Source organism: Sycon ciliatum, chromosome 13 (genome assembly GCF_964019385.1).
Source record: "Sycon ciliatum chromosome 13, ocSycCili1.1, whole genome shotgun sequence".
Classification (NCBI taxonomy): Eukaryota; Metazoa; Porifera; class Calcarea; order Leucosolenida; family Sycettidae; genus Sycon; species Sycon ciliatum.
Window position 1 is genome coordinate 26,889,138 of NC_088655.1, and position 21,937 is coordinate 26,911,074.

Below are 21,937 nucleotides of genomic sequence, written 5' to 3' on the forward strand. Positions count from 1 at the left end.
CCAGGCCAGCAAGAAAGTATTACACGTAATTATTTTATGACTCCCTGGATGAGGATAACGACGCTGCATGCTGGACTCGACTGCCTTTTTTATGCCTCATGCATTGCAGATAAGAGACAGAGCCGCTGTTGCGAGGGATCGATTCTGCCCGCTCAAATTTTTTAAACCATCCGTGTTCGTCAGGATTTGGAGTAAACTCCTAGGTTTACGAGGCCTTCCAGAGTTTCTCAAACACCAAAACGACTTTGCGGTAGACCAGGTAGACCAGGTAGACCTGGTAGACCATGGTAGACGGCAAGAAGATCTACGACATGAACAGCGCGACGTACATCTGGTACATGTACGTCTTCAAGCCTCGAAAAGAATATTTTTATTTTCGTTTTGTTGAGGACGGCTTTCTTGATCTTGTCCGCATTCGCGTGCCGATCTGTTATTCGCGGCGGATAAAAATAGAGGAAAGACTCCAAGAGAACTCCCCGCCGCGCCGTTCCTCTGCGTGGAAACTTACTTCGGCGAGAAGTGAGATCGGAGGTAGGTCGAAGATGTCTAGTTTTTGGCTCACGGAGACCCAAAAATGTTCTGTTTTGCCTAATATGGGACATCGAGGGACGTCCACTGCTATTTTAGTCACAAGTAACAGTTAGTGAGCTTGCACTGTACATATATGTTGAGTCACAGTTCTTTCTTTCTTTCTTGTTTGTACTGTAGCTAGCTGCCCATTGGCATTGGTATTGTAGACGCAGTCATAACTCAGTCATAATGCGATGCCAAATGCGATGTTCAGATCTGCATGTACATGCTTGCTGAACCGCTTGAAAACAACACTCAACAGGTTTTTTGTCGTAGAAACAAGCCAGAGCGCTCGAGCCCGCATGATTATTTTCATTGTGCTGCTCACTGAGTTGGTCTAAAATCTAGTTTCCGGTTTGTCACAGAACACTGAAGTAGTTTGCATGGGGTTGGAAGTGCGATTTTCTCACCTTGATCGTGTTAGTTCCCAGCCTAATAACGGAAAGAGCAGCACTCATCAACGCATCCAGTCGAGTCCTTCAAGTTTGCTGCTCAATGTGTTCCCAGCCAGGCATACATGTATGTGCCAGAGATACAGTATCTGGCATTTCGATTTTCCGACTGTGCCGCTCGAATGTTCCGCAGCCGAACAGACAGAAACTCGAGTCCTTTCATACAACTATAAGTTTCTATAAGTTTCGCATACCGTATTTTGAAATGACATAGCCGCACATACAGGTACGGGTGACCCGGTCAGGCCTCGCTATGGCGCAATCTCCAGCAGGCCCGCCGAACCGGTCCAGTTGGTGAGGTTATGACCGGACCGACATTGTGGCCACCAACGCCTGTTTACAGCTATTGGAAGGTTGTACTATGCTTCCACTATATCAAACACGATGTATGAAAGGCTTTGGTACGACCGGACCAATTGAATACTGTTTCCGGCGGTCCTGTCTGGGGTATGGCAATTTTTATGAGCGAGGGTTATCGAGCAGAAATTTCAAGGAAAAAAAGGTGATCTTGGCCGGTAAAACACTCGACTGCACGCCATCTTGTGTTTATACTGAGGTGTCTGTGCGCATGGGACAACTGGAACACTGCAGAACAGTGTGTTCTTGCAAAAATTACGCTAGAGCGAATTACATGTGCATGTATGTGCAGCGAGGAAATTTTGTACAGAAGTGATGCAGTTTCGGCGGGCAGTTACTCTCCGTCAAGAAATATTCGGTACGCATTTACTTTCGGCTATTTTCGGCCTGGTCATACTTGGCCAAAAATTTTGTTGCGACCGAAATTTTGTTTTCCAAGATTCAGTGTGACAGTGTATACAGGCAGCAGCAGCACAGGCCGAAATTTGTTGCAGCCGAAATGTGTTTTAGCCCTGGGAGGCCGAAATTTGAATGGGCCGAAAATTTGTAGAGTTACTGTACAATAGTAATGCTACAGACTTCACTAGAACCAATATTCTTGTTGTCTTGGCTACAGGATCATCGCTGCACGTGGATACGGAACTTTTCACGTCGACGACGTCGAAGAAGGCAACGGCGTTCAGACCATGCCATCCGGATGATACACCCTCGCCGGCGCTCTTGCTCGATCTGCTAGTGAGAACTTTGGTTTAGCGTAACAGGCAGCGGACGCAAGACAGCAGCACCAGCAGACACACTGGGCACTGTGCCAAAGCACAGGGAGAGAGACCCACCCACGCGCACGGTCGCGGTTGTCATGGCAGCCGCCAACAGCGAGGCGTCGAGCCAGAAGGTTGCCACGACGATGGCCTGGCTCGACGAGCTCTGCCAGGACGAGGAGCAGCGGTGCGCAGTCAGCGACGACAACACCAGGGAACGTTCCAGCTCCGTCGAGAAGCTAACGCAGAGGATGAGTGCAGAGAGCATTGGCTCTCCGCGCGGCAAGAAGCGCCTGGGCAACATCAAGAGCCACAGCTCCACCCTGCCGTCGGACGAATCGGAAGAAAGAGAAACTGTGAAGAACCTGCGGGAAATCGGTCTCGGTAAGTGTTACGTGCACTGCCTGCATCACTGCTGTATAACTTGTAATTTTTAGGCGTTGTTAAATTCTGTAGATGGACAACACTACAACAATACAAGTCTGGAGGTGGCCATTGCAGGCTTCGTCTTCAAGCTCTGCGAGTTCTCTACTGCAAGCATGCACGCATGCGCACACTATACACAGGGTGCGTAGCACCCTTAAAAACCCTTGAAAACCCTGAAAGTTTTTCTTCCCCCAGGAATTCCCTGAAATCCCCTCAAATTTTGTATTTTAAAGAAAATGTTCCTTGAATCCCCTGAAATTTTTTTTCCAGATCACGCGATCTGGTAGACCTCCGTACTCAGCGACTGACTGTACATGATATGCATAGATCTACGAGTGCCAGTCTGGTCACCTGTACTGGTCATGTGAGTCGACGGCCTCAGCGGCCAGCGCAGCTCACGTGAATCTTTAGTTCTTTACGGTATTTTTTTGATCGCCATGTACGCTCGACTATCGACTGTGGTACGACGGTTCCTGACTGTAGCGAATCTGGAATCCGCCAATGCAACTGCTTTTCCGTTTTATTTGGTTGTTTTGGCCTTCAACAAGACAAAGTGTCTTCAGTTTTTTTCGGAATGCCGAAGAAGTTTTACAGAGTTGTACTTGTTCTCCATGCCGAAAGGCAAGTGTGTTTTCAACGATCGCTGGTTGTCTTTGGACCCGTACAAAGACTGGCTAATTCGCTAAGAACTCAGCGATGGAGAAGCCTGATGGTGACGGTGGCTCTACTACTTGTAGTATTGATGATCAAATCTTCGATTGTTGACATTCTGAATCAGTGAACCTCTGTGTGGCTACGGATATGTGGTGTCTAGCGACTGTGTGACATCTGTGAATACCCTTGAAATGCCCCTGGAAATCCCCTGAAATTTTGTGTATAGATTGTGCTACGAACCCTGTATACATTATGTACATGATTACATCACTACATCTTCGAGTGTCAGTAACCTGCCAGGTTTCAGGTGTAATGTAGAAGTAGGTGACTAGCCTATCCATCACATACATTGTACAGTAGTACGCTAGCACCTTCCAGGTGTTATCTACATTCAGGTGCCTGTTTTCTCTACTGAAATTGCCGAAATTAAAAAACACCAAAAATAGCGTGTTGTATGGTACTTACTTCGAAGTACAGTTGCTGCTTGATGAAATCCAGTCGAGTCACTCCGGAGTACGCGCCGCTATTTTTTGCGCAGTCCGAGTCCTGCGAACGCTGAGCTGCGAAATTGTGCAAGGCGCAAAACGTGAGTGACGCGACTGGATTTCATTGAGCAGCACTAGACATGTACTCCCTGCAAGGAAATGTCACACGTACTGTAAAGCATGTTGTTGTAACGAGTCGCAAATTTGACGATTGTCCAAAACCCATGGGTTAGCGAGAAGATCCGTTAACGATCATGCAGTCTTCAGGCATATCCACACAAAACACGTACACTTTTGTATCAGGCAATACAGCATTGGCAGAACTTATTACAACGAAGAAATGTCAAGTCGGCGGAATAGCGCGAGCTCCAGTGTGGGAGCAAACCCATTCCGAAGAAATGTCACTTGTTAAAATGTTAGATTTACTTCCTCGTTATAATTACTGGATCCTCCAAGGGACAAATCTGGACTTTATGGTCGGGGTACTGTGTATTCAAGGTCAAATGACTGGACAGGATATGGAGGGTCATCACTAAAACGTCATCTCTGTTTGCCTGTGTGTGTGTGTGTTTGTATGCGCAAACGTGTGTGCATATGTGTGTGCATGTGTGGGAGGGGAGGGGAGGGGCAATGCTACACAATTTCCTTCAGTTCTGGTTTTGACTTTGGGCTGTGCTTACCTGTTTAAATGCACATTATGCACTCGTGTGTCCACGTGCAACCATAAGCGGCTTGGCTGGCTTTCTTCTCCTGCTTGGTTTTTTCAATCGCAGACAAGATCGACTTGAAGCGGCGGCACTCGCTGAAACCCCGAACACGCCCCTCACTCCGCGCACTCACCAAGGAGAAATGGTCGGCAAGCAGTGGCAAGGACGGCGGCAAAGCACCACGTGAGTGTGCCGTTGGGCGGATTCAAAGTGTATTTTGTTGTTGGTGTCGTCTTTGTTTTTGTTTGTTGTTGTTGTTTGTTGTTGTTGTTGTTGTTGTTGTTGTTATTGTTTGTTGTTGTTGCTGTTGTTGTTGTTGTTGTTGTTGTTGTTGTTGTTGTTATTGTTTGTTGTTGTTGCTGTTGTTGTTGCTGTTGCTGTTGTTGTTGCTGTTGTTGTTGCTGCTGGAGTTTTGAATTCTTTGTTCTCACAGTTGTTTTTGTGTTGTTGTAGGTGGTGGTGGTGTTGCCGCTGTTGTTCTTGTTCTTGTTCTTGTCGTTGACTTTTACTTCACCAATTGCACAGGCATGATTGCCTTCTCACCGTCCCATAGGTCCGGTTCTCACAGATGAAAGAATCTTGTTCTTATTTCCTGTTTTTGTTCTTGCTGCTGCTGCTGCTGTCCTTGTTGTTGACATCGTCGTTGCTGCTGCTGCTGCTTTGTCATTGCCACAGTTCAGGAGACGTCGTCTTCGCCATGCAGCGTTATCGATCCGGCCACAGTATCGACAACCAAGCATTGACTACGACATCGTCTGAACCTCCAACGGTGTGACGATATAGCTATCGCGCTTCCACAGGTGGCGTATGGGTCACTGTGTATCGCGTCGCTGCTGAGAGCTCGCTCCTTGACACAGCGTGAGCTCCTGTCTAGCTGATCGCACCGCGCAGACTAGAACCCCTCGTCTCTTTTGCTTGCAATGAGCGTGGTGGCATGGGGCGGCAACTTAAGGCGCTCGCCTGTTAACGTGTCTCGATGAATCAGACTGGATGATCAGTCAACGGACTATTCACTGGCGTGTATGTGTGTGTGTGCGTGCATGTATGTGCGTGCGCGTGCATGTGTGTATGACAGACTATGGCGGCCATGAGACGTGCACGCCCGATTTACCGTTTCGCCAAGCGCGTACGCAAACTGACTGCCGGTTCTCTTTCCAACGCAATAAACAAGGCAAGTTGCGCATTCAATACACGAACTATTTACACAAGTTAGGCATCATTGAACATAATATTATACGTTGCCACTTGCTTTATTAACTGCGCTGATTTTTGTGCATTTTCTGCCTCCACGAAAACTGATTCTCTTTCCCTTTTTAACTTGTGCTGTCTCGTTTTTTTTCGGGCGGCGTGCGTAGCTGGCATCCCGGCAGAGCCTAGCGCCATCGCTGTGCCCTCGTTTCGTGTTCGTACACCCGTTACAACGATTGCAGTTATATAAATGATTTAAACTACCCGATGGCTGCCGTTCTACACGATTTACCAGATTGCAGTTCGACATTATTTTCACCGCTTCTTTATCCTAATCACAGTTGCAATAAGGCCGCAAACGTACATGTACATGTAGCTAACTCGTGTAAATATCTCCCTACCCCACCCACACCCACACCCACCCACACACGTTGGTGCTGCGCATGGTGCCAAGATTACACAATCTCAGCCTCTGGGAGCTTATTAACATTTTTTTTAAATCTTGATGGTACTCGCGTCGGCCGTTTCCTCCGCTTGAAACGCGCATTCTCAGTTGCACTGAGTGGACCGGTGTATTGCTGGGCATCTTTCCAAGGGCCCACACGTGCACACACACACACACACACACACACGTGTGCTTGCTCGCTGCCAGAAACCGGTCACGTGCACGTGCGCAAATCACGACGAACAGAGAGTTACAGCAGGTGTTGACAAACTACTCGAGAGTCTCACCGTGGGTACATTCCCACACGTGAATGACAGACCAGAAAACCAAACAACCAGAAAAGATGGCACATACTTCAAGATATGCTAGCATGGTGCTATAGTGAGGTTCTACTCTACGCTATGGGAACGAGACGCGAAGAATCCTGGGAACTCTCTTCACATTCCCGAAACGTAAAGAAAATCTATTCTGCCGAGTCTACGTTCACGTAACGAAATCACGTGGACTTATACCGTGAATTTCCCCTTCCAAATTTGGCAGTCCTTATAATAATACTCATTTTGAAATTGAAATGAAAATATAGTGATATCAGATGTTCAAAAAAAACATGCCTATATATAAAAGAACAGATGAATCATTCTACGTGTGAGCCTGCCTGCACGCACGTGTTTCAGTGTAACCGAGTCTCTTCACATCGGTCCAGAGAAGTCAAAAGACGGGGATAGATAGATAGATAGAGAGAGATAGAAAGATAGAGAGACAGACAGACAAACAAACAGAGAGGGAGAGAGAGAGAAGGAGAGACAGAGTCAGCGCGTACTCCCTTGGCTGCCGAGCGACAAGTCAAACCAGTCCCGCCAAATCCAGCGTATGCATGCTGACCTTACTCAAAGGCTCACTGTCTGAGTGCGACGGCGGGGATGCAGCGCTGGTGAACGCATACAGCTTACGCTCACACACGGCTAGACTGCACGCCTCACCGCCTGTACATGCAGGCACTGGTGGCAGGTTGGCGACTTTCCTCAACGCCTTACTGGCGCCATCGTAGGCGAGGACCACACACGTGGACTGCTGCTGCTGCTGCGATGGGGACGATGCACGACACACGCCTACCAGAAGTGACGTGTTATCCAGTGCGACGAGACTTGCCAAGCGATCGGTTTCCATCGGGAAGGTGCCGCCGGGAAGCCACTTAAGCTGCGATGACGACGATGTTGGGGCGCGCACACCAATCTGCAGCCGTGTGGCGTTGTCTTCCGCACCGCCGCCGCCGTCGGAAGTGAGAATAATGTCGCCGTGACGCGTTGTGGCGTGACCATGTGTGCATGGCAGTGCCAGCGGCTGCAACCTCTCCGTGTCTTTTGACGATGGTGATGGCAATGGCGAGGATGTCAACCAGTGGTGATCTGTTAGTCTGTGATACGTGCTCGTGGTTGATGGTTTTGTCGTGTCTTCATTGTCGCTACCTGCAGTATCACCGCCGAGGAAGTGCAGGCCGTGCTCGGCCTGTACGACAGTCGTGCCGCGCTGCGAAATCCGTGAAATGCCGCCCTTCAACAGCGTCCAGCTTTCGTTGGCGCCCACGTGCTGCTTGTCCGCGTTGGCGGTGAACCGATACACCTCGTTCCGACGACTGGGCTGGTGCTCGGCCGTGGGCAAAGACACGAGGTAGAGATTTAGATCATCGCTGCAGAGCCCGCAGCATTCGGCCACGGTGTCCGGTATCGGCACCTGCGTCCATTTCACCGCTACGTCGCCACCACCACCGCCTAGTTTGGACAAGTTCCGTACGGGCGCGCGGTACACTGACGGCGGCTGGCTGGCGGCCACGAAGAGAGACTCGCCGTGCACGGCCGTGAACAGTCTGGCACTGCTGCCACCGGCCTTAGCATCATCGTCAGTATCACCATGGCGCTGGTGGTGGGTCGTGACGGTCATCGGGTGCTCTGTCGTAATCCACTGCACACAATCAGGGAAGTCAAAGAAAAGAACACATCCATGGTTAGCCACCCATCACCATTACGGTGTAGTATACCGAAGAGGTACACAAAAGGAAGTAATTGAATAGGGCTGTTTTGTTGTTACTCAGAGTTTCATGGCAAAAACCAATCATCAGACAACAATGCAGTAACTACAGTAACAGCACTTTCTGGCTGTACAGTAAACCGTGTCAAGGCGACCACCTGTCCCAGAAGACCACTACCGCCAGGACCAAGGGATGCCTTTCCAGTGAAATGACCCTGGATAAGGAGACCACCTGATTACAGAGACTACACTTTGAAGGTCCCTTGAGCGGTCGTCTTAGACACGTTTCACTGTATATAGTATCTGGTTACAGTGATGGAGAGTTACTCTTAACTCGTATCCATATGTCCTTTTCCTTTCTACGTAAAAACAGCAGTGTAGTTATTTCTTTGTCCATCACCACTTTACATACGTAACATGTCTCTTCAGCTGATTCTGTTTATTGCCATTCAAAAAACAGTGTACAGTGAGACCTCGTTAGGAAGAACACTGATAAGACAAATGTTTGCCTAAGAAGAACTACTTCGAACTAGTATTCGTAACTGTATTGGATAAAACCTTGTGTATTCACTGGGTAAAACATACGGATAAGAAGAACTCCCGTTATTGCGAACAAATGTCAACGGTCCGTTGATGTTCGTCCTAAAGAGGTTTGACTGTGGTATAATAATTATAAATTTATAATACGTTTCCTCACAGACTCAGCAGAGGACGTTCGGGTTGGTTGTCTGCTGCTTGCCTGTTCTTGGTTACAACCAACCTGAACGTCCTCCGCTGAGTCTGCTATGTTCTACGCTCCGTCTCTGACATTGAGCACTCTCTGCAGCTCGGGGATCAACGTATTTGTGTAGTATGTTTCCTACGTAATCTAACTGTGTTTCTATTCGGAACCTCAGTACGCGACTGTCCATGCAGTCTTGCTGGGAACAGTTGAACAGATTTAAAAAAAGAAAAAATGCGTAGGCATTCTTGACACACCAGACTCGACTGTGCACGAACCTGATTCTGCGCTGCTGTCCTTGCGCCCAGCTCGGCTTGAGACTTGGCCAGCCTAGCTAGGAGGGGACTGGATGATGATGATGATGATGCCGGTGGTTGTGATGTGGTGGTGGTCATTGCCACTGCCTTCAATGACTTCATGTCCAGTAGCGGCGGTAAGCCGACAATCGGTCCACCTGCGGCGGCTTGCCGGGTTGCTTGCTTCTGCTCGGCTTTTCGGACTTTCTGTTCAGCGGCGAATCGGGAGGCAGACAGATGAACAGACGGACGAGCGGACGGACAAAGGACGGACAGACAGACAGACAGAGAGGCAGGTTAACAGACAGACATTTTATCAAAAGCTTGATATCCATACTATACTCATACTCCTGCCCATCGCTAAAGCGATTATAGCGAGCAAGCTATGTTAGACATAGCAACTTGTGCTGGGATTGCACCATTCAACAGCTTGCAAGGCAGCACATGCAGCCAAGGGATTCATACAATGCACTGGCAGATAGGCCAACCCGCCATTAAATCATGAACGCGCGCGCACGTCCAGGCGGCGAGGCACTCTCGTGTGGTGCTTGAAGGTAATAGAAAGAATGCATCGTACCATCACAAATCCACGATCCGCAGCTGCCAGGAACTCCCTGGCGGAAGTGGACGATCCGTGCGTCGCCAGCCAGTTGAGCTGCATGTCGTCAACTTGGTCATGTGTTGCACCTTTGAACGGCAAGCACGCATGCACGTACACACACACACATTCACACACACAGAGCAGTACACACACACACACACACACCACACACACACACACACACACACACACACACACATACTGGTAAGTACTATGGAGAAAACAGGAAGCAGGTCAAAAACCCAAATTTCCATGTTGACGTGTAAAGGTAGGTTTTAGGGCTGACTTCGGCCAGAATCGGGTTTTCGAAGTCAGCAAGACTGTTATCATCGGAATGGAGAGTGCGAGTAGTTGTAAGGCTTCAGGTTGTCAGGTACCGTATTTTCTAGAGTATAAGCCACACTGTTCAAGCATCAGTAACTCACCCAAAAAAAGTCAGTGCGGCTTCTACTATGCTGGTCAAATCAACGTTGATAAATAGGGTAGACGTCTGAAGTTTGTGATAATAAAAATCCTGGCTATGGTGTATACTCCGGTGCAGCTCATACTCTGGACGATACGGTATCTCTGGATGTAGAGTCGTGGCCAGAGACACTCAGCCCGTGAGTCAAAGTAGCGCCGTGTTTCCATTTCCATTACATTAACGCATGGTCCAAAAACAAAACCCATCCGAGGGCTACAGGAAGGGCATGAGACTTGCAGTGAGCAGCAGTGTACATGATTGTACAGCCAAGCCTTTTTCAGGACCAACACTAAGGGACCGATGGTATTTCTTCACAATAACGAGAGTTCTTCTTATCCACAATGCACACCTAGTGCAGGCATGTAGCACCCCACCTTTGGAGGTGGTCTGGCCGGAGGGGGGTCGGGGGTCGGGGGTCTCCCCGGGAAAATGTTGAAATTAGGGTGCAGAATTCTGCATTCTGGGCGTAGCAGCCGGAGCCGCCGGACCGGCTGCTACGCCCCGGTAGAGATTCAACGAATAGAGACATGATTGCTAGCTTGTCTAAAACGAAGGTTAGTCGTATCCGAGTGGTCGCCTTGCCAGGTTACTGTGCACGTACCATGCCCGCAGCATTCACAACCCGGCCGCTCTCTTACCATCCACGATCATTCGCACCGTCCGCAGCAGGAGAGGATTGTGAAAGACAAGGCGCACGCACAGCATCAGCCTCCGCTCAAAGTTGGGTTGCCGGCGAATGTCTTCCGCGTCCGTTGCGCTGACGAAGTCACGCAGTCGACGCAGAATCTCCTCGCTCTGCGCTTCCTCCTTTGGTTCTAGACCTGCAGAGATGGAAATGCACACGCATACACATACGCATGCGTGTGCGCACGCACACACACATGCACATACACACAGATGTACAAAGATAAATAGACACAGACACACACACACACACACACACACACACACACACACACACACACACACACACACACACACACACACACACACACACACACACACACACACCGTCACACACACACAAGCACGAAAACAAGAAATTTCGCTGCGTGGTGAAGGTACTGTACCTGCAAACAGCGACTGTGGCGTCGGGAAGAGGCAGAGCACAACGGGTCGTCCCACGATTGCCATCGTCATAATACCAATGCCAGCGAACAGTGCCGGGTGCGCTGTGGCTAGTAGATACAGACGCCATGCCACCACGATGGACATCTCCACTATCAGGTCGGTGCTGCCCGCCATCCGGTTGTGCACGCGTATCGCGTCTCTCTCCACCACGTCTCCGTAGTCTTCGAGACATTGCAGAACGGCCAGCTCGACCAGGCGAGAGTAGAACTTCTGCAGCTTGACTTTGAGAACGATGCGCACCAGAACGTGGCAAGGAGCTGTCGAGCACGAGAACACATATTCGCACACATACACACACGCACACACACAAACACATGCACACACGCATACAGATACGTGCACACAAACAGACATACGCACACGTGCACACACACACCGCACTGCAGTCAACATTCTCTGCACATCAGTCATGCAGCATAGTTTGGTATAGATAGTGGCGGTGTCCGTGTCTTCGTCATGTTCAGCGGCTGGATTTACCGGGTGTTAGCGGCCGTCATGAGTTCCCTCCGAAGCGGACAAGATAAGATTTGTTCCAGAAAGACAGGGGCGCTGCAGTGTCTGCTCCAGAGCCGGGCAAGCCAGGACAGCGGCCCAGTTGGGGGGGGGGGGGGGGAAGAACACTGGTCACCTGTGACCCGGTTGGGAATGCAATATACATCAGAGAGTCCTAACATACTCTTACAACTCCCCGATGTAAATACAGTTGTGCTTATAGCTGCACTTGAATTACGAACCCAGCTCTGACGCGGTTGCAAGTGTTATGCCAGGCACACGTGTACCCGGTTGGTTTGAAATCCTAGAGCAGACACTGGTGCTACAGATAAAACTTAGGTTTGAATCCCGCTCGTGGATCCTTCTTTTGCAACACACCAACCTCTTGATTGTTTCGCAATGGTTTCTCCGGTTAGGGCGTGCACCTCGATAGGTCTCTCCTCGTCATCGCAGAACACTGTGGTCGCCTCTTGCCGTATACCACGGCGGCGCAAGAACTGCATCAATGCCTGTGGAGCGTCGTTCTGGGTGGCCTCGAGCAGTTGCCGCTGTATGTACACTTTGCAGGTGGCCCTGCCGAGGACGTCCGTCAGCCTCTCTTCGTGTACAGCTGTAGGGTTTGCACACGCATGTACACACACACACACACACACACACACACACACACACACACACACACACACACACACACACAAACACACACACACACACACACACACAAACACACACACACACAAATCATAAACTATAAACACGTGACCAGCGTACGATAACACGTTGCTGAAAAATGGGCAACACAGAGACGGACAACATAATGTGTTGTCCGTTATTTCGGACATTACACAAGCGGCTCATAGACAACACAAACGTCGTCCGAATTACGCACGGACACCACACGGACAGCACACGGACAACATACGGACAACGCACGGACAACACACGGACAGGACACGGACAGCACACGGACAGCACATGGACAACACACGGACAACACACGGACAGCACACGGACAGCACACGTACAGCACACAGACAGCACCCCAGGACAACACACGGACAACACACGGACAGCACACGGACAACGTACGGACAACACACGGACAACACACGGGGCAACAGACGGAAAACATACAGACAGCACACAGACAGAGAACATGTGACACATGGACACACATGTTAGGAATGACACACGGACACTGACACACGGACAACACCTAACTGTAAAGTTCAGGTGTGCAAACACCTCCAAGAGACTGCCGAAAGGTGGTCTCATCTGCCAGATGGTCGTATTCTCCAGGTGTCCTCAAGGACAGGCTTCGCTTAACCCTTTGAAAGCTGCGCCGTACTTGAATGCATAGAATTCGACGCATTCAACTGTGTAACTTCAACAGGCCGTAACTCGGTCAAAACTACCTAAAACTCAACGATCGAAATCCCCAGGTTTAAGAGGAAACTCTCAGCGTTCCATAAACCCATCTGTGAAGTGCTACGACCAAGGGTTCATGAGATAAATCGCTCAATACCCCTGTGTTCGCTTACCAATGGTCCCATCCTCGTTTTCCGTCAGCGTCTTGACCATGAAGTCATGCGGCAATGACGCTCCGCCGTCAGACATAAGCTGCACCATGCAATGCACACGCCTCATCTCCTCTTCCAGCACCGCTTCAAGACCTGTATGGCAGATTCGAAGAGCAACACCAATGCAAAAGAATGGCCGGTATAACGTAATAATGCTACCAGTGGACAGGAAGCATACAGCCATTCTCGAATGCAGACACATATCTTTAATTTAAACTTTAAAGCACAGTTGACTCCTGATTATAACGAACATTATTGAGCAGGAGAATTAGTTCTTTATAGCCGAACTTCTTCACGACTTCAAATGTTAACGATTCTTTCAAATTCGGTAACTCGTTAGAATTAAATGTTCGTTAACATTACTGGTGTTACAGTAGCTGCACAGGGCACGTGAATGACGTCATCGAATGATGTCATGGAATGATGTCATGGAAGTGGATGAGTGGAACTGCTTGTGTGCGCTATGTATACAGAGTAATGCATGGTCCCTTACCATAGTCCTGTCGCCCTGAGAAGACATTGACGTGTTCGCCCATTTCCTGCACCGGTAGCGTACTCCTTGCTGATGCTGCTGGTGCTGGTGCTGCTGCTGCGGTTGATACTGGCCGTGTCTCTGTGCGCTGTAGCATGGAGCTGACAGGCTGACTGGCTGTGGTGCTGACCTGGGCAGGAGCAGCCAGCACTGAACAGGTAGCACCGGTAGCGACAGCCGCAGCGCCGGCGGCGTTCCCGCCAGTGGCCGGCCAAAGCGACCGCATCGGCAGTGGCCCCTGAGAGCTGTCTTGCGGCGACGCCGAGGCCAACATTGTCGATGTGGCCGAGGACTGCGCAGCGTAGACGAGAGGCGTAAGATTAGACGGTTGCTGTCCCACACCAGCCGCCGTTACGGACATGTTAGAATCCAGCACAGCATTGCTACCTGAACCGTTCGCCGTAGCACCGTCACCACCAGCAACAGCAACCAAAGCCACCCCAATAGCTGACGACGAAGAGTGTGCCGAAACGACATGAGCTTGAACACGCGACCCGGCAGAATTGAAAACGGGCAGACGTGCGGATGAAGCGGACGCACCGTCGTCCCCAGAGCCGTTCTGTGCGGCATCCGGCCCGGGGGACGCTATCAGCGAAGATGATCCGCTCTGTGCCAGGGATCGGCCGTAGGATATCAGCCGGTCCTGACTAGACGGCGATAGGCTCGGCACAAGCTGTGCAAGCTCCGAGATTGTTTGCTCCGTCGGCGGTGGTGTTTCTCCCGACAGGTTAACGGCCTGTGCGCCTTCGGTAGACGGCCTGTGTTGCCTAGCGACGGGAGTATGCAAAATGTCAGTTGCCGTGACCACCATTGGTTGTTGTCCTTCTGAGTGCGTGCGCTGCAGAACCTCAGACCCGGTCGACGTGCCCACGCCAGGCAATGATACTACTGACAACACTCGTGGTGCGGTGGCGGCGGCGGCGGTGGTGGGGGTGGCATTTTGGCGTGATTGTGCCGACATGCCACCGCTGCCCTCACTGCTTGTACTGGTTTGGCGACTTCCCTGCACTGTGCTGGTTGCCGGGGGCGATGATGGCAACGTGCTGGAGCTCAGTGAGTGCGGTGATGAGGCGGGGGCGGAAGCAGTGGTGTTGCTGTCACCATGGCCACTATTACTGTGTTGACTGCTGAGCACCGCGCCAGACGTCAATGATACCGATGGCGAGGGGCTGCTACTCTCGGCTGAAAGTGAACTGTGTGTGCTGCTCTGCGATGCTGAGTGATGCAATGGCGTCACCGATACCGATGGCGAGGGGCTGCTGCTGGTCTCGGCTGACAGCGACCCACTGCTGCTCTGCGATGGCGAGCGATGAAAGGACGCACTCGCGACCGGAGTGACGCCGATTAAAGTCGGTTTGCCCGACGGCAGGGGAGTGCGTACGGGCGAATCCAGGAGCAGACTGGACCGTCGTGATGTCCTACCAGCGGCTTGTGACGACGATGATGCTGCTTTGCTGCCAGTGGTCACTTGCGTGGCCTGTGCTCGCTCAGTGCTGCCCGATGACGGGCTAGCAATCGTACTCGATGAGCTGCCGCCAACTGAAGCTGCTGCAAGTGGACCTGTGCTGGCCGGCGCATTCTCCGGCGAAGTAGGAGAGGACAGTTGAGCGTGTGGGGATAATGGAGGTGACCACACCATGCCAGAACTCTCCGATGAGCCTGACACGCTCGCACCTGGCATCCAGCCAGGCGTAACCAGCTTGCTAGCGGCTGCTGCGCTGGGAGCGACCTGGGAGGGCACCGCCATCGCGTCACGTGCTGATCGTGGCGTGTCTGTCGCCGTACCAGTTTGCTGGTGTTGCCGTGGGGACTGACCTGATTGTCCGGCGTCGCTCCCAGCCTCTTTCGAGGCTGATGATCTGGTGCGGTCGGCAGAGGGATGTTGGAGCGGAGCGGTTGTAGATCTGTCGGTGGGGCGCTCGTGAAGTAGCCGCGTCGCGCCGGAACTGGTAACTGCGGCGGCGGCACCAGCAGCACCAGCAGCATTGACAGCGCTTGGTGCAGTCTGTGTGCGCGGCGGCAGCGACGATGGCGCCTGCGAAGATGATTGCACATCTCTCGGTGGCACGCTTGCTGCTTGCGCCTCTGTAGAGCAGCGCATACAGGGTAGAACATTGTAATGAGAGTTAGAAACACAATGCATGCCTGCAGTGGTGATGTTTCACAGCAAAAATGGAGAACACGCAAAAGTTCACTTGCAAAAGCACAGCCCGTCGCTGAGATCACCTTGATTACATGCCATGCACTTAATGCCGTTCCGTTCGGAGGGCAAGAGATTAGCGACATATCCCAGACACTGTCCCAAATTACCGTGGAAGTTTCACGCGCTCGTGCGAGTGCTTGGCCGTGACCAAGAGCACACAACTCCACACAACGTTCAACTACACAGGGGTGGATCGAAGGGGGGGGGGGGGGGGGGGGGGGGGTCCGGGGGCTCCGCGGTCCCCCCCCCCCCCCCCCCCCCCTCTCCAAAGTTCACCAATGTAATACCGGAAACCATATGCATATACATATGCATGTACATATACATGTATCAGCTATTCAGCTCGGACTAAACTAGACCCCCGTCCTGTAGAGATCTCTGGATAGGCCCTTGACGCATACACCTACGTCACAACTCGGCGCTCTCACAAGTACACTGTGTGTCTTGATGCTATTCACCCGGCTGTACACACAGAGTGCATGGCTTAACCTCGCACCTGCAACGCATGCACATAACTGGTTGTGGATGTCCAACAAAAAGCGGCATCATTCCGAACACAGGTCTGGATAGCTATCCACCAGCAATTGCGCATTTTTTATTTCTTATTTTTCAATTTTTTTCTTCAGTAACGCACCCCACGGGAAAGAGAAACGGGAGAACTGGGGAGTTGTGGACTCTTGTCAGAGCCTTGGCAATGTGTCGGTTGTTGTAAGCATTGGAGAAAGAAAAGGAAAACAGAGTGGAAAGAGTGCTTCGGAGTTGCACTCACCTGGCTCTCCTGATTCACAGTCTTCTTGCAGTAAATTAGCCAGTTCTTCATTGGCGGCTGAAGATGAGGCATAGAGAGCGGTGCAAAAGTGACCGAACGCCTTGGAGCCAGCATGGGGCAAGTGAGCCAGTAGCCTCTCCACCTTTACATGGTGCATGCATGCACACACACACACACACACACACACACACACACACACACACACACACACACACACACACACACACACACACACACGAACATGTGCACACACACACGCACATACAAGCACGCGCACACGCACACACACACGCGCGCGCACACACACACACACACACACGAACATGTGCACACACACGCACATACACGCACGCACACACACACACACACACATAACACACACACACACACACATGACACACACACACACGTGAGAAGGAACATTTTGCCCGTGCCAATGGCGAAGTAAAATATAGCTAAATACACAAACAAACAAACAAGGGCGTGTAAGGCGACCACTCTGGGGACATTACAAATGTTTGGCGTATTGCCACAGTTTTCATCAAGTGATGAAGATACTGATAATTATGATATCGATGAAAGCAAAGTGAGCGTACTCAGTCTTTGTACTTGACTTTAGGGGCCGTCCGCAATTATCGATCTTTTTCACGAAGAGAAAAAGTTTCGTATATGGGTGGGTGGGTTGAGGAGAGTTTCGTCTTGAAAATTATTGATAGCTGAAACATCAATCAATTTTAGCTGTCAAGTCAATATATTTTTCGTTGAAGGGGGTGGGTGGGTGGGGAGGGTCATAACCAAACTTTTTCGTTCCGTGAAAATTATCGATAATGCCGGATGGCCCCGTACTTTCATGGATATTGTAGGTTTCTTGTCTCCACGCCGACTTTTTCTACTGATGAGAAAAAGGAAGAGGAGATTTTTTTGTAAAATAGAAGAAAGCACAATGGAAACGATTTGTGAAGCAGCTATCCATGACTGTAACAAGACAATAAGCTATCAGAAAGTGCAATAACAGGGCACAAAACTGACAGGCTACTGAGACATTCGATGACCTGAGACCTAGCTATAGCACATCTCCAGTGCACAAGCCAGCAACCAACAAAAACGTATTTTTCTTAAGTGTTCACTGCAGTCCATACCTGGATGTTGCGCGGCCGTTCTGTCCCGTTCTCTGCAAACTGAATAGCGTGCATCTCCTCTATGGTCCCAAACACACCCATGCCGAACAGACTGCCCAGCAACTCGCCGTTCACCGCCAGACTGTCACGCAGACGCACAAAGTTGCGCTGCAGAATGCGTCGGTGTGAGCGCTCCATTCCGGCTCTCGCCGCGTGCCCTGGGCTACTGCTGATTGGCTGCCGCTGGGTGTTGTCACGGTGATGAGAACTCCTTCTCTCTCTCTCACCCTCTCTCTCTCCCTGGGCCTCTGGATAGGCTCGTTCAGTGCACGTGATTCCTGACCTGCAGCCGGGGCATAATAGAAAGAAGAAGAAAAAACAATGCTACAAGAGAAGACTGTCTATAGGATAGTTCTACCCTGGTTTAGAGGAGAAGGGAGAAGGGATGGAGCGGAGGTTGGGGGGGGGGGGGAGAAGGGATGGAGTGGGGAGGGGGGGGGAGAAGGGATGGAGTGGGGAGGGGGGGGGGGCGAAGAAGGTGGAAGGGATGGAGTGGGGCGAGGGAGAGAGAGGGAGGAAGAGGGAGAGAGGGGGGGGGGGGGAGAGGGGGAGAGAGGATGGGCAGGGAGAAGGGAGTAGGGAAGCAGGGGTGGGGGGGGGGATGGGAAAGGAACGGAGAGGAAGGGGAGAGGGGACGTCAGGGAGAAGGGAAGGAGGGAAGGAGGGAAAGAAGAGGGAGGGAAAGAGGGGTGGAAAGGGAGAAGGGGAGGGAGATGCAAAAGGGAAGGAAGGGGCAGGGAGGAAGAGGGGAGAAGAAGGTGAAGGGAGAAGGACGGGGCAGGGCTGGTGGTGTTACCCAAATACACCTTTGACCATGGCACTCTATTGTAATTTGTAATTTTTCATGGTTTTTGGATTCCCCAAAGGCTTTCGCCTATCGAGGAGGCCTCTTCACTTTTCCCGGTGTGCGGTTTATGTATGAGTGCCTGTAGGGCTGCGGTCACACATGCACTTTTTTGGCGGAAAGTTTGGATTTCGCTACGCCAAAAAAATGCGAGCGGAACCTCTGCTTTCGCGGAACCTGCATGGTGATGGCTTTGGAGTTTGGCGTGCTACTTCTGCACTGAGTTCTGGTGTTGTTTGGTTGCCGTTTGGTATTCAGTTTTCATATTGTTCTTCTTTGCCAATGAACTGTAAATTCTGGAGATCTCGCAAACAATACTGCATCGTTATGAGTGGATAGTTTGTGAGGGAATCCGTCTCCCAACTCATTGGCCCCGATCGCGGACAATCTCCAACTCTCTCCTTATCTCTCGAAGCAATGCGTCCACCAGAGTATGCAACACTAGGACTGCAACCAGGGAGTAGTAGAGTACTCTGCCACACCCTCACTGCAACTGCAGGCACCCACGCAGTCGCTGGGGTCGATGATGGATCATGGAGGAGGCAACGACACCCTGCTATACAACTATTGGAATTTGATATTGATGTAAACTAAACTAATATTCAAACACATGTACAGCAGTACTGGGCCGCCAGTGGATGTGCCCCAAATCCACAAGTGTACTTGACAGGAGACATTCAGCAGCCTGTCAGCGATCCATGATAGCTCTACTTGTACAAGCGAAGGTGGCTTCAACTCGGACAAGAACATCTAAAATTTCATAGGACGTGCTGCATTTGCATTCCCTCCGCCAAAGCGGAGCGTTGAGGAGCACAGTAGTCTACATGTATGTGTGACCGCTGCATCGTGTGTTCCGCCAAATCGGCTGCGGTAGTTACGCTTTTCGCCTCCGCAAAAGCGGTGCAAGCTTTTCATGTGTGACCGCGGCCTAACCAAACAGTTTTCTGATGATCGTTTAGAGAAGCGGGCATGCTTTTGTCTGAGTGCAGTACCTGCTCCGAAGCGATGCAGGTCAGCAGAGTGTGTGAGAGCAAGGTGCTTGGACCTGGTTGAAAAGAAATCATCCACGTACCCACTGCCGGCGACTGACCCGGTCGAGATTGGATTTTTCTTTGGTCTGTACGCGTGTTTGCAGTTATCCAAGGCAATACTGAACCTCGATCGTGCATGCGAAAAGTGCGGTTAGGCACGAGTTGTTGTTATTGGCGAGGTTGAAAACCTACTGTCACATGGTCACATGATCTGAACATTTTGTTCTTGGCTGAACTCCAGCTGCTGCTGCAACTAGAACTCACAGTAATGTTACCACCCACAGCTTTGTTTGGTATTGGGTGCGCTCTGCTCCAGGGCATCCAGGCTGGGATCCCAGAACTGGCTAGCGCAGGACTTGAGCATTTAGCTTAGTTTCCCGTTTCATTCATGCTGTCTGGCTCTCCTTCAAATATTTAGAACGCATTGTCCACCACCACCACCACAATCATAGCTATGTGGTCGGTAGATATTACTAGTACAGTTTAGTACAGTAGCACAGTGTCGTATTCTTGCGCTTACCTCACTCAGTGATCGATGCCAGCGACGCCTGGGTTCTTAGCGATGCGATGCCCCTGCACACCACGGCCACACAACAGCGGAGTAGATCGACAAGCGCGAGCGACACAGTTTGTGTTGGGCTGATCTACAATGTTGTAGAGCTCACAAATCGACCACTGACGTGTAGATCTATTAGTGTTACCATACCATTCTCTCATTGGTGCGCCCCTTGTACAAGCCGAAAGCGAGGAGGAACGTGTGCAATTACGATGACATCTTTACTGCGGTGTCTTCGAACACGCTTGCATCACAGTAGGAAAGCGGGTGGATTGCCGGATATAATTATGAGTGTGTTGTCGCCTTCGCCTTCACCTCCACGTAACCGTCCGTACGATTTGCAGCACAGCCAAGCCACTCTCTCAGTCTCTGATGCCGTGCTGTTTACACTCTCTGGCACACAGCAGTACCTGCAAGTCCGAATGGTCGAAATCACAGACTATCCCGGCTAGCAAGCTTTGGCAACCTTGCAAGAGCAATGAAATGTTCCCGAGGCGCACAAATTCCACAATGCAGCGCAAGCGGAGAAAGAGGAGGTCACCAACGGTTACGTGGCAACCAGCATGTAGCTCGCCCGGCCCCCAGAACGGAGGAAGAGGTGCGTCAGGCAGCGATGCCGCAAAACAACTGCGATATCCTAGATACTAAGATAGACCCTACTCGTACACTGGTATAGCCGTTGGGTAATCCTGAAATGAAGATTTTAGTCCACGAGGCCGCTCTAGCCTATTGTCAGTACTGAGTATTGTAGTCAGGGAGTTGTATAAACCCTCCCTGATGAGAGTTTATTTTTGCTCAGATCTCAAAATGACTACGACTTACGAGTACGCGCGAGTGTGCTTGTGGATCTGCATGATAATGATGTAGGACTGGCGCTGTATAGCCTATAGGCTTAGCGGTAGTGATTTGATCACGCGCTGCTACTGATCTGCTGAGTCTGTGCTAGGCCGCGTTTTCGATTGTAGACTTCGCGACAAAGACGTAGCAGTGAGTGCATGTCATAACAGGGCTAAGGCCCAAGTAAGGGTAGATGCATGATCCTATCTACGCTATACTGTCTACAGACAATACAGAACTCGTCGTAAGCCCACACCACCACATATTGTGCTCGGACAGTCCATTCAGGAAAAAGCTGATCCTTGCCGCGCAGTTGAGCTTTTCGAAGATCCGGTTCAACCGCGAAACGTTGGCTGTCTATGTCTGCATACATGATACCAAGAGTACATAACCCCCCAGAGTGTGCAACGCCGATCCAGCTCTGTGTAGGGTCTTGGTCGAGCGGAATCGGATCTTCTGATGTCATGCGTACACTTCACACCAGCGCAAGGCCGGTCTCGAGGCAGGGCACCATTGTTTTTGATCCAAGAGTACCCGCGACTCCCCGGGTTCCCCTCAGATGTGTACGGTATTATGACGCAAAGATCCGATTCCGCTCGACCAAGACCCTATGCAGAGCTGGATCAGGCGTTGCACACT

The 21,937-nt window shown here is 50.9% G+C and overlaps 2 protein-coding genes across 3 annotated transcripts; one reads left to right on the plus strand and one right to left on the minus strand.

Moving 5' to 3' along the window:
- The first annotated feature begins 379 nt into the window (after positions 1-379).
- LOC135829632 (uncharacterized) lies at positions 380-6,149 on the plus strand. The gene is made up of 4 exons (XM_065342032.1): positions 380-531; positions 1,996-2,521; positions 4,476-4,592; positions 5,085-6,149. Exons 2-4 carry the CDS (start codon positions 2,236-2,238, stop codon positions 5,150-5,152), a joined length of 471 nt encoding a protein of 156 aa, XP_065198104.1. The 5' UTR covers positions 380-531; positions 1,996-2,235; the 3' UTR covers positions 5,153-6,149.
- Positions 6,150-6,261: 112 nt separating this feature from the next.
- Positions 6,262-21,191, minus strand: LOC135829939 (uncharacterized). 2 transcript variants are annotated; one of them, XM_065342330.1, is made up of 12 exons: positions 20,612-21,191; positions 20,426-20,478; positions 17,992-18,313; positions 16,853-16,994; positions 13,842-15,965; positions 13,310-13,441; positions 12,154-12,381; positions 11,219-11,536; positions 10,787-10,969; positions 9,662-9,771; positions 9,067-9,291; positions 6,262-8,001 (listed from the first exon to the last, which is right to left on the minus strand). In XM_065342330.1, the coding sequence occupies exons 3-12, from the start codon at positions 18,166-18,168 to the stop codon at positions 6,886-6,888; spliced, it is 4,755 nt and encodes a 1,584-aa protein (XP_065198402.1). In that variant the 5' UTR covers positions 18,169-18,313; positions 20,426-20,478; positions 20,612-21,191; the 3' UTR covers positions 6,262-6,885. The 2 variants fall into 2 exon arrangements, with proteins under 2 accessions (XP_065198402.1, XP_065198401.1); XM_065342329.1 differs by having other exon boundaries at positions 20,426-21,191.
- Positions 21,192-21,937: the final 746 nt, after the last annotated feature.

Bases quoted from the DNA above. Each gene is read 5' to 3' on its own strand.
- LOC135829632 (XM_065342032.1), top strand. From the start codon at position 2,236: ATGGCAGCCGCCAACAGCGAGGCGTCGAGCCAGAAGGTTGCCACGACG. The intron at 2,522-4,475 runs GTAAGTGTTACG...TTTCAATCGCAG, and splicing joins CCTGCGGGAAATCGGTCTCG to ACAAGATCGACTTGAAGCGG. The intron at 4,593-5,084 runs GTGAGTGTGCCG...TCATTGCCACAG, and splicing joins GGACGGCGGCAAAGCACCAC to TTCAGGAGACGTCGTCTTCG.
- LOC135829939 (XM_065342330.1), bottom strand. From the start codon at position 18,168: ATGGAGCGCTCACACCGACGCATTCTGCAGCGCAACTTTGTGCGTCTG. The intron at 12,382-13,309 runs GTAAGCGAACAC...CAAACCCTACAG, and splicing joins AAACGAGGATGGGACCATTG to CTGTACACGAAGAGAGGCTG. The intron at 11,537-12,153 runs GTTGGTGTGTTG...CGTGCTCGACAG, and splicing joins CATTGCGAAACAATCAAGAG to CTCCTTGCCACGTTCTGGTG.